We start from the raw sequence: 18,798 nt of genomic DNA on the forward strand, positions 1-18,798 counted from the left end.
CTTACCGGAAACAAAACTTTTTTTTAAGCCAAACTTGAAGCATTGCTGAAGTCGAAAGAGGAAAAGAGCAAAAGTACCGTTACATTTCAGCCTCGCATACAGTTCCTTGTTTTCCATCGTCATGTCGGATCTGAGAAAGTTCAGAAGAAGAGAAATCGTCCGTTTTAACTCGAGATAAAGACCAGCGTCGAGAGTTTTCTTTTGCATATAACTGGATCATTGTGATTTTTTTTTTAAACATGGAAGATGTGAGTATATATTTAACTTTACTTAAGATATTTGCAAGGTGAAAAATGTTTAAAAGCAACGTTATTTAAAAAATCTCTAAATTCCACATCGCGTGCCATCTGTTATATTGTTGCTATTTTTTACTCCCCATCTTTGACGTCATGATGAAAAAGACTCATCACGACTCAAGACTGTATTTAGTCCACTGCTGATGAAGACTATTATTATTTCTCCTGTGATAGGATAGTGTAATAAAGGGAAACTTTGGCTGTTGAGCATCACTTGTTTATTTTAACTTCGTTATGTAATGTGTACTGGAATGAGAGAGAAAAAAACTCGTGAAATGTCCCAACACAGTCGATGTTATTAAAGATTTAATTATCGAGATTTTGTCCTTCTGGAGAACAAATCGATGTGATGTTTCTTTTGATGGGTAGCAGGAAGTAAATTACACCCTCTTATGGTCCTGTTTACTTCACCAGCATCCCAACGCCACTCTCAGTCAAGCCTTGTGTTTGCCATTTGTTTTCTGTTCATTTACATAGTATAGTATAGTATAGTATAGTATAGTATAGTATAGATAGATAGATAGATAGATAGATTTATCTAGATAATAATCTGTCTGTCTATCTATCCATCCATCCATCCATCCATCCATGTCTCTATATAGATAGAAATAGAACCCTTTTAAAGCAATTGCTTGTTAAAATATATCTGTAAGTGAAACACAAACATAGATTGTAAGATCCTGTTACTATGTGAAGGACTAGTTTTGGGAAATTCTCTAAAATGAAGAAGTAACATGGGCCAGTAGCAGTTGAAAGCAGAGCTGAAACCAACATTGCTAATATGTGGCATACAGAGACAAAGCTGGAATCTTTATTTATTTAGCTTTGATAAGAACAAAATGGCATCCAGTTTACTCTACCTTGACAAAAAATCAGCCCCACTTTATTTTAGGGATGGGCATATTCAACTAATTTTGTTGTTGAGTAGTCTAACCCACAAAAACGAGTACCTGATGACTCTAAATAAATTACAAATCCAAAAATCACATAAAGGCAGTATGAAAGTAATCCATATGAATCCAGTGTTTAAATCCATGTCTTCAGAATTAATATAATAGATGTAGGTTAGAAGCAGATCAATATTTAATTCATTGTTTACTCTAAATCTCCACTTTCAGATGTGAAAGTGAAATTAAACAGGCACCACATGTGACTTTCAGATGTAACAGTGAAAGTGGAGATTTAGAGTAAAAAAGGACTTTTGATCTGTTTTTTATCCACACCTATTATATCGCTTCTGAAGATATGGTTTCTTTTATGTGATTTTTGGAGCTACAGCAGTGTGTTTGAGCACTGAAAGTGTGCATCCTGATTTTTCTAACCGTGCATCTTTGAATACATATACACCTGGAATTATTTGCACAAATTAGTGGATCCACAAGGTGGCAAAACTCACATATGGGTCGTTGCTATCACTAAGAAATGCTAGAAGGTGTAAAAACAACAACAGTCATAGCGTCCATGTGCTACTGCCTGTGTATGCGCACACCGTCAAATGGAGTATATTTTGACTGGCTTGCACTCTACTGTACGCAAATTCGAAGTGCACTTTGGGCTTTCTATGACACTTTGGCCTCACTTGTCAAATCGAATGCTTTGTCGTTCTAGAACTCCAGTCATTGTTCTAGGTTCAAAGCCCAATGCTCTAGCAATTGCGCCACCATATAGGCTAAGTTTGTCACGCTCGAGTAAGCTTGTGTATGTAAGAGACGCAAGCATTAAAATATATATCTTCTTTCAAATCATGCGTAAAAGTGCTTTGATGTAATATAATAGTATTGTGTTGGGAACAGTGTGAAAAATAAGTGTTTATAAATGGTTTATGAGCTGTTTTATTTGATTTGCTGTTGTAGCACCTCTAGTGTTTCACCAGAAAACTGCAGCGATATGTAAAAAGAGTTATACGTAACGTTTTTATTATGAGACCAGATTGAAATCATCATGAAAGTAAATGGCTTTCTCATTCATTGGTGTATCATGACATGTCCCGCCAGGTTTGATGTCAAACGTTGCCAAACTCCATTGGTTTTCAAGTGTTTCGGAATCAATTGCGAAATTGATTATTTGAATATAAAGTTTACATTAAACAATGACTTTTGAACAAAAAGCTATAATATGGCTACTTTTATGGTTTTTTTATTGTCCTTTTTTAGTGCTTGACAGCACATGGTTGCTATATGCTTTTGCTGTATAGAAACGACCAAACCCGATCTACAGACACAAGACAGTATGACAAATAAGTAAAGGGATATTGTAAAGTAAGCTGGTCATTATCGCAAAATAAACCCCAGAAATGGTGATCAAGACCCTGGCACAGAGCAGAGGGAGTTTATTTTGCAATAATGACAAGCTGACCATGCGTTATCCTGTTTATTACATGGCTCTCTACCAGATTAATAATAAATAAAACAAGTAATATTTTTGTGGGTTAAAATATATTTTTAGTTTATTTGTAGAGATCATGGAGAGACAGAACAGGAGCACAGCTAGGTTGGAAACAAAGGTTTCCTGGATAAGCGGAAAATAATCTGGAAAGGTCTTCTGCATGGAGAACGAAAGTTTAAATTAGGCTATCTTTGGTTGAGATCTAGCACTACGAAGTTAAGTTTTCAGGAAAACAACTTCCTCTTTGATTAACCCATTGTTAAGGCTTGTGCCTCAGCTAATTTCCTGCTTGAATTTACATTTTAAACCATTTTTAATCGACTTGTCTACAGTCTCTCACGCCACCAGCCCTGACTGCTGCTCACTTTTGCGCTTGCGACAGCACAGAGCCGTATTGTGCTGTACTCTTCTACCAAATTGCCTCCGCTCTGTTTTTTCGCAATATATATTTTTTCCGTCCCACCCAAAGTCTCTCTCTCGAGCGAGAGTGTTGTGATGTGCCATGCGCTCTGTTCCAGTTTATCCACAAACAGAACGAGGAAAACAAATAGCCGCCCTCACGCTCCATCCTCCCTTTCTACAAAGACAATGCGAGGGTGTTTAGTGGCCTGTTGCCCATGTTAGTTTCTTGGACAGGACAGTGTGTTAAAGTCTGCCCCATGACACTGTGCTGCTCTTATTATTCTCAACATTTTCCTCCCTCGGACAGCTGCACCTTCTGTAGCATACGCTGCTCTTTCCAAAGGCCCAGTGCAAGTGGAAAAGCAGCTTGATGACCCTCCAAAATGACATCCTAAGGAATTTCCTCCCGTAGACTTCTATTGAAAACCCTGTGATTTTCTAATTCAGCTGCATTTTTAATATAATGAAAAACATATTGCATTCTGAAAACTACCAGCTACATTGTGCACTTTTTATTCAGTCGTGATGGTATAAATGACATCATAGTGGTCATGATGGTAAAAATATAAACTATTAGAGTGGTGCTTGCCTGTGCAATCTAGTCAACACAATGTCAAGATGTTATGAGTGGTTGCCAGGGTTTTGCTATGCAGTTTCTAAGATCAGGGTTCCCACGCTTCCTGGAAAACCTGTTTGCAATTTTGCAATGTAGTTTCCTGTCATGGATAAAAAATGAATGTGTGAAGTCGGGTGCTCATACACTGAAAACACCTCATCACGATCATCACAGGCGTTCGTGTATGTGTGTGTGTGAGTGCCTTGAAAAGTGAAGGAACACTGAAGGTGTACCGAGTCATTGTAGGCCACTGATATTCAGTTACAGGGGTGTTCTGGGTGGTTGCCATGTAGTTGCTTACTGGTTCAATCCAAAAGAGCCCACACCCATGTCTCTAATATTCTGGCCCCTAGATATGACTCAGGTCCCTCTTTCACAATAGACTATAGCATTTAATAAAACAAAAATGTTACACCAATCGCATAGAAACTTGAAACTATAGGGGCTAGGGGTTAATTCAGATCCAAATAACAATAGTCTTGTTTGGCTTAGCAAACACTAGTAATAACAGGCTGAATAAGGAATTCAGATAAGATCCCCAAAAGTAACGAGAATGCTATAAAAAATAACAAATTTGGAAAAGAGGCATCATCTGTCCTTTCTATTAAGTCGAAAAAGGTGTTATATGAAACCTACATGCTGCCAAAATATGATAAGCTAGCTGCTACATACTTCATCCTCCCATTTCAGGAATGCTCTCTCCGGACTTGGATATCATATTTGAAATTCATGCCAAATCTAACTGAAATTGTGCTCCACTAAGAATCCGCTGATTTCCTTCTTCCTGTGCAAAACAGGTAGTGAAAGAGGAGCCAGTCAAGCCCAAAGAGGTGAAGAGCACTGGGAAGGCTGGCTGGTTAAAGAAGTCTTCAGGGAAGTTCTTGAGCGGCTACAAGGACCGATTCATTGAGCTGGAGCGAACAGAGATTGTGATCTATGAGAACGAGGTAAAACAATGTGTGATAAAATACAGTGAAATGTATATCGACTTTGACAACACATTTCACTTTGATAATGTGACATGTATCAAAGTGTATTATGATAAATGTAAAAGCGTGAAAAATGAGTTATCATTAGCAATAAAGATTATATAAAGTAATTTAAATTGTTTCATTTTCCCTGCAAAGTTCACAGTTGTGTGTGAGTTTTATTTAATCACCATAAATACAACACCTAATTGTGCCAAAACCTCCCATAGGATAGAAAAAAGACACCACTGGGATTCAATAGAGGGCCAACGGGGGGTCTGGGTAGCTCACTGACTACTACCTCTGGAGCCATGAGTTCAAATCTAGGGCATGCTGAGTGATACCAGCCAGATCTCCTAAGCAACCAAATTGGCCTGGTTGCTAGGGAGGGTAGAGTGACATGTGGTAACCTCCTCATGGTCACTATAACGTGGTTCTCTCTCTTGGTGGGGCACGTGGTGAGTTGTGTGTGGATGCCGCAGAGAATAGCGTGAAGCCTCCACATGCGCTACGTCTCCGCGGTAATGCGCTCAACAATCCACGTGATAAGATGTGTGGATTGATTGTCTCAGATGCAGAGGCAACTGAAAATATTCTCTCTCTCTTGCAGGAATTAACAACGTGCCTGGAAAAATTGGACCTGGACAACTACGATAATTGTCAAGAGTTAAAGAGTCCATTCAAGAAGAAACACAGGCTGGTGCTAATACGAAACCCCAAGAGCGGTAACAAGGTAATAATGACAATTTCAGCACAGTACCAAGTCAAATACATCAGACTGCCATTCCCTTTGTATGTGATATAAAGAGTGGCTCTCATCGGGGTGACAATGCAATACACAGTTGGTGATGGCAGGCTAGCAGTCATGACATCACAAGTTCAATATGGCATGCACTAGAGGCACACTGGGTCATTGTGCTGAGCGTAATGAATCAGACACATATCTGAGCGGACACATGACCAATGATGAGCCTCCAAATTGCTCATGCCTCATGCGCTCTGTCACTTCGCTGGTTTCAAAGTGGGTTTTTTAAACAATGGCATAGCATGTGGAAAATAGCTTAATACTGCTTCTTTTTGTGCTGGGTGTCATAACCAATATCACAACATTTTATGATAAAAAACAAAACAAATTGTGTTATACATGACATAACAAGATTGTTGTAGCTTGTGCAGGGCATTACTTCCTGTCCTAGTGTTTATCATTGCAAAAGATAAGGGTAAGAAATCCTGTATGACTATGCAAATACTTGTAGTAGTTATACCAAAACATTTGTTTGCTTTCTAGTGAAAGTGGCATTTGTTTCTTAGGCCACAACTTAACTCTGAATGTACAGTATTCACTGAGTGCAGAATTGTAGATGCTAGGGATGTTCCTGTATAGGAAATGTGTCTACCCTTTATTAAGGCAGATAACCTATATGATGGCCGATATTATAAAAGTATACTCTTTTATAATGAACTGAAAGAAATATTCACAGCTGATTTTATTTCCTTCCAATATTGGCCAATTCAGACCTATTTGATCATTCAAAAACATACAGTACCAACATAGTCACAGATATAACGTGCATCCCTGGTATACATACACATTTTAAGGACATTAACCATTTCATATCCAGTCTAATAAGCAAGAAGCAGGATGAGATTTTGTATTTTTACCTTAAAAATAAATGGGGAGATAGGGGCTAGTTGTCCTATGGGGAGGTTGTCACAAGAGCTATATCTCTATATCTCTTTAGATTAGCTTTTGAGGCCAAGTCCAATTAAATAAATGTGTTTTCTCTGGCAGTGGTTTTTGTAATTTATGTTGGTCTCAAACATCTCTTTTATATTGTTATGAATTCAAACCTCTGAATTACAGTCTAGTCATGTTGATATGGCAACTAAAGGTAGACCAATATATCGGATTTACTGATTAATCTGTACCGATTGTTGCTTTTTGGAACTATCTGTTATTGGAAAAAATAAATTGCACTGATTAATTGCTGATATTTTATATATATATAAAAAAATATTCCTTATCAATAAACCTCATCTGGTGAAATACATACATACAAAACTCTTCATCTATAGGCTACAAAAAGCTTAATTTGGTAAATATTATACTGTTAAAAAAAAAAACGGCAGCTGTGGTTGCCAGAATAATTATGCAAATTAACATAACCTGTAAATAAATTTGTAATTTACATGACCACACTGGCACTGACATTTTTGTTTTTAAAATAACAGTAAAACATTTTTTTTTATAAACTTTATATTAACCTAATGAAACTGTAAAAATCTGCTTTTGTTAATCACCGTAAAAATTACAGAAGAGCACATGATGACATGAAGTTCATCGACAGTGGCTCCTCCAGGAGCAATCACCAATAAACATGTAGAGACAGCGCTCAGTGTCATCACACAAACACTAAACACCATCAGGGTAACACATGTGAGATTTAAATAATGCAGTAAACGTTAACTAAACTACATTAAATATAAAACAGAACACACCAATGTACATAACTGATATTAAACATAAGAAGAAACTTAAAATATAATGAAATATGATGGGTCATGCAGGGAATTGTGGGAACACCCGATTATTGTTTTTTAAAGTAATTTAAAAAAATACTGTAAAAAGTCTCTTGCTAAAGAATGTACATTTTTACCATTAATTATACAGGAAATTCATACTTTTTACATATAAAATTTTTTTTTTTTGTCTTTTATCAGTAAAATGACAAATTTTTTACAGTGTAGTGATGTGCGAGACTAGTCGGCTAAACGGTTCTGATGCTGCTAGTCGACACTGGAATTACTAGTCGGTTAATATTTTTCGCCATTAAACTGTTTTTACACATTTATGTTTGCTTTATATTTTTACAGAGGTTGCACTGAAATTACTGTCATTAATTTTACACATTTTAAATATAATTATTATTACAAATATTTTTTAAAAAGAGGATATCTGGAGCAGATACAAAGTTTAATTTTATCTCAGGCAGCACATGATTCCCTTTCTCACTTGCAGGAAAATGTCCTCTCGCCAGACAAGCAAACTCAACAAAGTTGTTGTGAAATCACTTCGGTGGTGGTTCGAATGGCTTGAAAGTCAGATGTTTTCACATTGGAGTCTTCTTTAAATCCGCCTTTTCAAGCACAGGATAGCCGACTCGGGTGAGTCAAGTCCCGTCTTTCACTGGACTATGTCGGCGTGTTAATTTTGCTCATTAAAACATTTATGATTTAAGTCGCCTAAAAATGACTGTTTTAAGGTGCGTACACACTGCCAGCGACATCGCGCGCGACAGCGACTCAATACCATTAATTTTCAATGCGAGCACAGCGACTTCCAGCGACACGAGCTGTCGCAACCATTGGCGCTAGATGTGGGCGTGTCCAGCGACGTGACAAAGTTGAGAAAAGTTCAACTTTGGAGCGACTAACGGAAGCGACAGCCAATAGGAGAGACGACGAGAGAGCTCACGTGATCCTTCTCTCTCTCTCTCTCAGCTCCTGCAGTAACGGAAAGGTGGATGAAAGGCTAATTCTTGCTGTTAGAAATTTCCCAGTGCTCTATGATATGTGTCTTCCCACGTACAAGGACATTATTAAGAAAAATACTGCGTGGAAAGGTGTATCTGAGATCGCGGGGATTTTATGGACCCAGACAGACCGGCATTTGCATTTTCGCCGCAGATAAACAGCCGCTCTGGCAAACAGCACGCCTGGTTTCTCATTCATCTTTGATATAAAGCATTTTATGTACTGATTCCATTTATATTTAGTCTTTTCCCTCCAAAATGTTTGTTTTTAGTGGCAAGAAAAGAGATTCACTGTCAACAGCAATGGAATGACATCCGTGAATGTCATTTATAAACGTTACTAGGCAACCAGTAGTGGAACGCCCACTAGCGACTTCACCGCCAGCCACTGGCGACCTGCAGCGACAAAGTCGCTGGCAGTGTGTACACACCTTTAGGCAAGGAATGCCATAAAGTATATTTTATTATGTGTGCATGTCATGTTTAGAGTACATTTGGTTTATTGTAGGCTACATCACAGGCCTATTTTTTCTATCCAATAGCTTTTTTTTTTTTTTTTAGATCGTAACTGTTATTGATTCTTTACCAAACAGCTGTCAAATTAGATCAATGGCTAATGCACGACTGCACATTGTGAAATACGCGCAGGTCATTTTTTTTCCCTCGTAGATTTGGCTTACTTGTTCATTATTTTCAACAATGTTCCGACTGTTTTAATATGTTAAGTAACTTTTACTTGGTGATTTCCATTTAGAACATGCTATTAGGTTTGCGCTATTGCTGCACTATTCCTTTAATTGATTTTAATAAATAAACCTCTTGAATGTGTATCATGCTCTGTATTTAATGTACAACGATGAAAATGCAAAGCGAACACGTCGCAGATACAGTAAATGGCCCTTTTCAGTGGAATTTAGCGTCGGATTTGGAATAGATTGAGGATTTTAAATGGGTCGCATAAACAATTTTTTATACATTTTGCAGCCTCAATGTCCATGCTCATCATAGTCAGGGCAGAATAAGATATTTTTATTATTATGTAGATGTAAAAAAAATCAACTATTGGCCGATTTATTGGTTATCGGCCTTTTCACCACTTAAGTTATTGTATCGGCAAAATCCTCTATCGGTCGACCTCTCATGGCCTGTGCAGCTTAGTGGTAAAGACGCTGGCTATCACCCCTGGAGTTCGCTAGTTTGAATCCCAGGTGGTGCTGAGTGATTCCAGCCAGGTCTCCTAAGCAACAAAATTGGCCCAATTGCTAGGGAGGGTAGAGTCACATAGGGTAACCTCCTCGTGATTGCTATAATGTGGTTCGTCCTCGTTGGGGTGCGTGGTGAGTTATGCGTGGATGCCGCGGTGGATGGCGCGAAGCCTCTAAAATTGGGAAAAAACCATACTGGCATACATTAAACTTAAAGCAAGGGTCACCTTTAATGAAGATATTAACCAAAAGGTTCATCTGTGTCCTCAGGATGAGTATTCTTCATAAATGTCAGGTCAGTGCAGATTGTCATGTGTTTTAAATTTGATACAGTATATTTATTAAGATATCTGTTGACCAAACAACTGTTTGATATTTTTGGAAATGACCAATTAGTCAATTTTATCAATCATTTTGTGCTTCATAATTGTTTTACTGTTTAAGTTTCACTATAATAGGCTGTATAATTTAAGGATCCCATTATGAGGGCTTACCCCATATAGTATGACATCATACCCCACTAGGTCAATGTGTGTTTGAAGATGCTACAATGTAGATTCCAATGTAGATGGTTAGCTTTGCTGTTCATTTTATGATTTGATCATTCCTGACACAGAGATTAATATATTTTCTTAGATTTATTAAATGAAATAATCAACCGTTCTTTGCTCTTTACACATTTATAGCTCTCTCTATATATCCTACATACATCCTATATACATTACCCTGGAAATGAATTAGCCTTGGCAAGAGTCCATTTAAGCTACTGATACTTGAAACTAAGTGTACCTAAGTACAGTATCTAAGTAAAAATACTGCCCATCACTACTTACTTTTAATAGCATACAGACACTCTGAAGTGAATATGATGGGGATTTTTAGATCAGATTCACTTTGAGATTGTGCACAGCTGGATTGTATTACTATTGGCCTTACTGTCCTTTGCTGACAAAAAGTTGCCATAAAGGGTAAATGATGACTTCATCTGAAGGGGGAGTGTATTGCACATGAAATGTCATAAACTTTGAACACACACACACACACAGGATGTGTCATAATAGGCTACTCAATGAGCTCAGATCAATTACAAACTTGCTAAACTATTCTTTATATGTGTGTATAATTCTTTTGGATTGCTTTTGTCTACTATAAACTATAGTACTGAATTGAGCGATTCTTGGATGTAAGGAAAAGTCTTAAGAAGTGTGGAAGATACCTAACTGGTGAAATATGCATTATTACTAACAGATGGTGAGACTGAAGCATTAGCGAACTGCAAAGAGCTGAGCAGATGTCAAGAGATTTCTCTAAAAGAGAAAATGTGTGCCGTCATGTGCGTAAGGTGTAGCCAGACCAGCATGTCACTTTTCCCCTAAATACTATGAGCAGCCAGCTGTATGAGTCAGACATCACATGTATGAGTTTTATTTTATAACTAACCCTCACAAATTATGTAGTTCTTGAAAAGAGTTGAAATACTTTACACAGGCCAATTGCTTACCTGCTGTTTCATTCAAAATTATTCTAGGACCACTCTCGTCAAAGATCTATTTTTTTCTTTCATTTGTATTAATGGTGATTGTTATAAGGTAAGCATCACCATAACTATTGCTTCAGGGATGTCATCAAACTTTGGCTCGACTCGTCCCACGTTGTTTGAACTATGGACATAAATAATACATCAGATTGTTAAAGCGATGTGTGCTATAACGTTTCCGACCTAAGCGATCAGATTTATGATTTGTGCTGGGTGGATGATAAAAAGGCAGTTCGAAATTCTGTAGATTTACATTGAAGGATGGACCAGCTCCATATCTAGAGATAACAATATCATAAGAGACTCAGAGGTGAGCTCTTTTGACTTGAGACAATAAGTTACCCTCAGTGTTCAGTTCAATCCACTACAAATTACTAATCACATCTATAAAATGTAATCAGATTACTTTACTGATTACTTAACGAAAGTAATCACATTACTGATTACTTATATGTTACTTTCTAAAACACCTTTCTCACCTTTACTTTTTTAGCCCCTGAACACCCTACCATTATGTCGACTAGTTTCGGACTGGCAAGAACTACACACTTCTGAAAGAAAAAAAAATCTAGTTTTTATGCACTTCAAAGGCACATGCTGAGCTTGACAATATACAGGATGCTAGTCACACATATTAACCTAACACAGCTGAACTACGAGCCATAAAAATAAACAACCTACACATAATGACAGATAATTTTAACTCTTTCATATAAAAGTAGATCAACTTATGTATAAATGTAACTTTATAATTGTGTTTATTTGCATTTTTAGGCATTATATTTTTTCATATACATTTATTCATGCATATGCACATAGAATTACACGTTTCAGTCTTTTACTGGGTCTAAGGCTGTTTGTTTGTCATTTTTAGGTCCAAGATGTAAAATTTCAGGCTCAAACTCCTGAAGAGAAAGAAGCGTGGATCAAGGCATTCAGTGAAGGCATCAACAAGGCAAAGAATACAATTTTAGATCAGGTATTATTCATTGTTTGGCTATTCATTGTTTCATTGAATATCTTGATTTCTAGAGAAATGGCACAATAGAATGTCTCTTTGCAGCAATTAGGCTAATATTATGATGGCCATGTGACCTGTTTAAAAATACTTTGTGGTAGATAATGTGAACTTCCAGAATAATTATGGTGTGGCATGAATAGACATAGTTACATTTACTTCAAGCAACTTAATAATAATAAAACAATAATTTTTCTTAAAATCTCAGGTAAAAGTGGATGGAAGCTGCTCTTTAGAACATGTTACACGCTCTCGGCCAAAAGGGAACCGTGGAAGAAGACCACCAACCAGGATACACATGAAGGAGGTATGCCTATTATTTCAGACTGTGGCAGTGAGGGCGTGGTCAAGCGTCCGTCCGGAGCGAGAGAAAGCAGTAAGGGCGCTTGCACCTGAGCTAATTTATGTCCAACAACTGTCTCTAATTACAGTGAGCACGGGGAGGGCAGCATAAAAGGCCAACACAGAGAGAGAGAGAGAGAGAGAGTCGTAAAAAAAACTCACCGGTTCTCTGTGCCGTCGCTCGGCCCCTGATCACTTCTCCACCCTCTCAGGCAGACGGCAGCCGCTCGTCCCCGGGCGGACCAGAGCAGACCCCTCCGTGTTCTCGGTGACCCGTGGGGACGCTCCTCCGCCCCTGGCAGTGGCCCTACCACTCCAGGCGGTCGGTTCGCGGATGGTGGTCTTCTCGACCCCTCCGTGTTTCTGGGGGATGGCAGGGCACTCCTCCGCCCCTAGCAGCAGCTCCTTTGCTCCAGGCGGTCAGGGAGTCCAGTCCCCACTTGCCTCATGGACGGCGGCCTTTCTCTGCATCCGGGCGGTCGGGCTACTCAGTCCCCCGTCAGATGGCAGCGGCACTCCCCTGGGTGGACGGCAGTGTCCAGTGCGATGGGCATCCCTCCTCCCTCCCGGGTTTCAGTACCAGTGTAAAGCGGGTTAAGGGAAGGAGGAGGCGAGAACCGGCTTGACAATATAAATAATAGTTTTAATAATAAAAAACTGAAGGAAAAACACACAAACATAAACACACCGAGCAGCTGCCTGTCATTCTCTCTCTCTGTTGCTCCGTGTTGACCTTTTATGCCGCTCTCCCCGTGCTCACTGTAATTAGAAACAGGTGTTAGACATAATTAAGCTCAGGTGCAACCGCCCATACCGCTTTCTCTCTCTCCGGATGGACACGCATACAAAAACTATCCAAAAACAACCTTTTGGCATGTATCAGTCCTGTTGCAGAACAATAAACTGTCAATATCCTCTAAATGTACTTGTTTAACATTCCAACAGGCTGCAAATATTTCAAGTGATGGAATTTTGAGACTGGACCTTGAAGGTGATGTTACCATGCAGAATGGAACTCACACTCTTAATACGGAAGGGGATAAACAAACTGAAACTTTGAAGTCACCTGTGACTTTGAATGACATTCCTGAAGAGGACATCAATGAAGATTCCACACCCCAGAAAGAAATTATAAAGTCACCCATACAGCCATCGAAAGACGGTCATAAAGAGGATGAACCCAACAATGAGGAACCTTTACCCAAAAAGAAGATTCTTATGCCCCCAATGCCCCCATCAAAGCAGAATAAACCCAATTTCTCAGTTGATGGAAGTGCTGTTGGAGATAATTCCTCAGATGAAGAGAATGCTGACATCTGCGAACTGACACCGTCCATCAAGAACATCCAGTCCCCAGCGCCTCCATCCAAACATATGAAGCCCAGTCAAATGGTCATACTAGCCACAGTCACAACAGAAGGAAAAGAAACTCAAGAGAAGGATGAAGAGGTTGACGGTAATGATACTGAGGAAGATTCAGCTTCGGACACTCAGAAGAGAAATGAGAAAGAAGACCAAGTGAAAACGGAAGAGGTAGAGACCTTTACTCTATCCAGTAATATTATAAAGCCACAAGTAGTGATGTGGGATTCTCCCACTATAGCATCAAAAGAACCTCCGGGTGAACAAGAAGAGCAAAACTCAAAGAAAGCATCAGACATCACTGAAGAAATTACAACCTTGATAGAACCTTGCCAACGTAATGTGACACCAGTTTCAACCCCTGAAGCAGTAAAAAAGAGTCCTGGACCCCTTGCTCCACCCAAGAAGAAGCTCTTGAAGCCACCTGTAAAAAAGGAGGACATTCCTCCCCAAAGTGACCCCATGGTCATTACCAACACCACCACTTCATCTTTGGAAAGGGTCTTGGAGCAGTCTTTAGAGAAAGATGACATCAAACTGACAACTCCAGAATCCAAAATTGAGCCAGGCGGCAATATGTCAAGTGAAGAGTTAGAGGAGAAGTCTTTAGACAGTGGTCAGCACTCAGGTGAAGAGTCTGAGAGTGGTGACCAAGTTATGTCATCCACCGCAAAGCTGAAAGGTAGTTCCCAGGGTCTTGATGGGGAGACAAGTGAAGATGATCTAGAACCATCCGATAGCAAAGCCGAGAGTTTGGAGGAACCATCTTTAGAAACCCCCACACCCGCCCCTGAGAATTCAGTTCTCAACATGCATCCAACACCAAGCCAATGTGCTAACAAGTCCCTGCACCTAACTATGCCTCCCAAGCATTCCTCCAAGGCTCGCTCTGCATCCCTGGGAGACCTCTTTGCCAAAAACACAGAGAAAATGGAAGGCAAGGGGAAAGAGATACCAATTAAAGAGTTGCTGAACGAAATTGCAACTGGACAGAGTATGGAAATTAAGGGGAGAGCAAGTCCAGAGAATTTTAAAGATCATAAAAAAATCAACAGATTAAGTTGGTAATGGTAAGTAATGGTGGATGGAACCTGTAAGGACAACATAAGCTTTTATGTTGAAAATACAAAATATGCAAATTATCAAATGTAATTCTTTTCCCCAACCCAATGAATTTGTTCAGGTCTGACCACCTTTTAAAACTTTGCCAGCCAAAATTCTTTATAGTTTAGCTTGTGTAGCTATAAGTAGTTAAGATGCTAGTCCTTCACCAGTACTTAACTAGCCTAATCAGCAAGACTTCATTGGTCAACCACCTTCAGCTAAGTTTTGCTGGTTCACCAGCTGAACCACAACCAAACTAGCATAAACCAGCCTTTAACCAGCGTAGTCATAACTGGTCTTTTCAATGTGGGATCCTCTTGACCAGTTCTTTGAGCTAAATTTGATCATGGTACCATTTATTTTGTGGCACCAGCTAATTTGCAATGTGTTTCTACCTTGCTGAGGTAATGATCTTAAAGATTCCTTAATATTTGTTATTCTATGAATTTCGTCTTGTAGGTAGTTATATTGTGCACTTCAATGGAGTGCAACAGTCAGGTAAAGTAAAAATCCCATTATTTTCTCCATAGGTACATTTATTTTTATTGATACAAATATAACATAAACCTTTAAAGAACTACTGTAAGCTTGGAGGTTGTTAATTGATGGTATATGCTTCTGTTGGAGACATCAGTCCATGTAATTTCAACTTCTTTTATAAACAATTGTGTTTAATTGTGGAAACTGCTGGTAGTTAACGACACTACCCATGATTGTTAAGAGAAAGATCCATCAATCAACAAATCATGCCCAATAAAGCATGCCAAAAGAGCTCCTATGAAACACTGTAAATGACACAATCTTATATTTGGATGTTTTACAACAAACTTAAAATGTTTTGTTTCTATACTTTTAATAAACAACTTTAAATCAATAGTGTTATATTTTCAACCAATTACGGTAATTGCCGTAATTACGCTAATTCGATTACGTCATGCGTACTGCTTCACGCTAACTGTAGTTTATCCCCTCATGAAAGACGGTAATGCAAAGTATTGTACCTTTGTCTTATTTTCCAACACTATTTTGCTTTAAATCAAAGTTTGTAATATTGTGATTCACCTCAGAGCTGGTTGATTTGTTTCATGGCTTAGAACACTTCATGAAGAACTTTATGAAATCCCTATGGAAAAAATTAATAAGAACAATAATTCCGGGACCAAGATGGCTGAAAAAGTGAGCGAGCACTGATGCGCTTTATAGACAGTATTACTGTAGATGTTAAAATGGATCACCTCTGTCACAGACTAATTGCCCCCACAAATGCAATATGCACATAACCATTATTAGGATTTTTTTGCTCAGTTAGTATACATTAGCTTTTATGCTCACAGATGTTTGTTGTGCGGCGTATGTTGTATGTAGAATTTTGCACTGTTACTCCTGTATAAAAAATGCTGTATGTTTTGGGGCATCAGTCTTTAAGCTCTGTTGTTACCAGCAGACAGCTGTTCAGTTAGCAAATATAAAATGAGTGAAAAAAAAAGAAATTGCAGGGGAGAAATGACTCTAAGATAATATTGATTACCACAAAAATGAAAATTGACTTTTTCTTTAAAAAAAAAAAAAAAAGCAAAAATCTGGGTTACAGTGAGGCACTTACAATGGAAGTGAATGTCATAGTAAAAGGGAACGACAATGGTATTTTTAAGCAATAAGTAAAACATTCCATAATCATTCCATAATCTAATGACTACCTATTCTAATAAAATATCCACGTTTTTAAAATGTTCATAAATAGGATCACAGCCTGTTTTACACATCATCAATCTGTTGGATACAGTGTTTCTACTGTACGTGTAACCTGCGTGGTGCTTTCTCGCAAAAGTGACTACAGTTTAAGTTGTTAGTAGTCTTCACTTTAGAGGTTGGATTCCATTTAAAATTCAACTCTTTACAATAAGGTTCTGTTTGTTAAAATAAGTTCTGTAAATGCATTAAGTATCATGATTGCATCGTAAATGTGATCCTCATGAAAATTAGAATTAATGATGATCGAGTTTGTAATAGTTCTGTTATCATGCATGACCCTTATAGAAAATACTCAATGTGGAAACCCAGAAATGACTTTATTGTCCATATAAAGCCACAGCTCTTTATGTGTGACAGCTCAATGCTTCGCTCAAGTTCTGCAGAAGCAAGATTTGTGAAACAGGCCAATGCTGTAACGCTGTGTTGAAGATACTTTACCCAACTTCATTATCTGCCATCATCACTGTAAAGTGTTTGCACATCATAACACACACACATAATAGTGAAAGCAGTGTTAGTTAATAGTCTCATGTTCTTGGAAACACAGATGAAGAGGGCACAGAGGTTTCCTGTTCACACACTTTATTTTCTTATTAATAATGTACAGAAACTAGCTTCCTCCTGCCTGGCCTATATTACTTTGAGCTCCATTATTAGAGAATAGTTGATATTATTGCTATATATATATATATATATATATATATATATAAAATGTATGTACAGTACTGTGCAAAAGTCTTTGGCACATGAGATGTTTCACAAAAGCATTTGTCTTAAGATGGTTATTTATATCTTCAGCTTTAATGTGTCAGTGGGGAATATAAACGTTAGACTCACAAACATTACTTTTGCGAATAGAAAAGATTAGAATAGAAGAACAGGGAGCCCTGCAACAGATGTCATGGCCCCCACAAAGTCCCCCACTGAACATCGAGTCAGTCTGAGATTACATAAAGAGTCAGAAGCCACTGAGACAGACTAAAGAGAGAGAAGAACTGTGGCAAGTTCAACAAGACACTTGGAGCATCCTATCTGCCAACAACCAAGAAAAACTGTCTCCAGGTGTACCTAGGAGAATTGGTGCTGTTTTAAAGCCAAAGGTGGTCACACCGAATATAGATTTGGCTTTTTTGGGGTTTACTGGACTTTGCATGACATTAAGTGATCAATGAAAACTATTTATGTCATTATTTTTAAAGACATCCTCACTATGCAACATTTTTCACCAGTGCCTAAAACTTTTGCACAGAACTGTATATTCTGTATATTAAGAAATCTTTGCTGTGTGTAAGAGATAGTTAGTTTCACTTCTACTTTGTTTTCTAAATTAAGAACAGAGGGGAAGAACATTTAAAAGGCACAGTTACTCTAGACACAACAGAGCTGAGTGAAAAGTTTCTTTGTGGTACAATTTAGTAAAATATGATCTTGCATGTTAATAGCACTTGACATAAAGTACTTAGTCTTTGATAATGAATACAATTTTTATTTTAGATCTCTGCCCTTCTGGTCTTACATTTCTTAGCATCTTCCCTCTGATGTTACAATGTGTATGATTTAGCTCATATTTCAATGAAAACTATAGCTCAGTGAATATATGAACATTATGTTGTAAATAACATGGCTGCCAGTGAAATGCTTAATATTTAAGTTATTCATGTTCTGACATGTCTTTTTAAAAACAATGCTTACGATCACATATACGATTCACTGTTGTATGTCTATAATTTGATTATTAATGTTTGCTAGAGGCTTACGGTTTTAATATGTCGTACAGTATTCGTTAATGGTTGTTGTGTTTACTAACTGGTCTAATATATATTTATAAAACAATCTAAATGGATATGGAATGTGCAAAAATTGGGAAATAATTGCTTTGTAATGCATTTCTTAATAAAGACCAAGTGTGTCCTTAACATGCAATGTCTTAACAAACCTTTGGTGTCTTTATTTCTTAATTTTTTTATATTAGAGGAGACCGGGGCAACTTGTCACAGAGAGAAGTTGTCATATTTCAATAACTGTAAGGGTTTGAGTCAAAAGTCCTATTACACAAATGCATTTTTTTCTAGCATTGTTGTTATGACAACTGTTTTCTCAGAAATGTCAGGTTGGGGCAAGTTGCCACATGTGATTTTAAACCATTTATGAATTTTAATTAGTTAAATTTCACATTTTTGTATTTGAATGGTTTTACTGTTTACGTTTTGCTGAAAATCCTACTTGATCTACAATCCTTGAATGTAATATTATCCTATATTACATTCAATTGCAGGTT

At 37.9% G+C, this 18,798-nt stretch overlaps 1 protein-coding gene across 1 annotated transcript; it reads left to right on the forward strand.

Annotated features, from left to right (window-relative positions):
- On the forward strand, positions 1 to 18,443 carry LOC127650860 (pleckstrin homology domain-containing family O member 2-like). Its single transcript, XM_052136496.1, has 6 exons — positions 1 to 248; positions 4,497 to 4,646; positions 5,278 to 5,400; positions 11,817 to 11,921; positions 12,169 to 12,267; positions 13,248 to 18,443. The coding sequence occupies exons 1-6, from the start codon at positions 240 to 242 to the stop codon at positions 14,730 to 14,732; spliced, it is 1,971 nt and encodes a 656-aa protein (XP_051992456.1). The 5' UTR covers positions 1 to 239; the 3' UTR covers positions 14,733 to 18,443.
- The last annotated feature ends 355 nt before the right edge of the window (positions 18,444 to 18,798 follow it).

This window comes from Xyrauchen texanus, chromosome 1 (genome assembly GCF_025860055.1).
Source record: "Xyrauchen texanus isolate HMW12.3.18 chromosome 1, RBS_HiC_50CHRs, whole genome shotgun sequence".
NCBI lineage: Eukaryota > Metazoa > Chordata > Actinopteri > Cypriniformes > Catostomidae > Xyrauchen > Xyrauchen texanus.

Coding starts and splice junctions, on each gene's coding strand:
- LOC127650860 (XM_052136496.1), top strand. Junction 5,401..11,816: donor ACCCCAAGAGCGGTAACAAG/GTAATAATGACA, acceptor TGTCATTTTTAG/GTCCAAGATGTAAAATTTCA. Junction 12,268..13,247: donor CCAGGATACACATGAAGGAG/GTATGCCTATTA, acceptor ACATTCCAACAG/GCTGCAAATATTTCAAGTGA.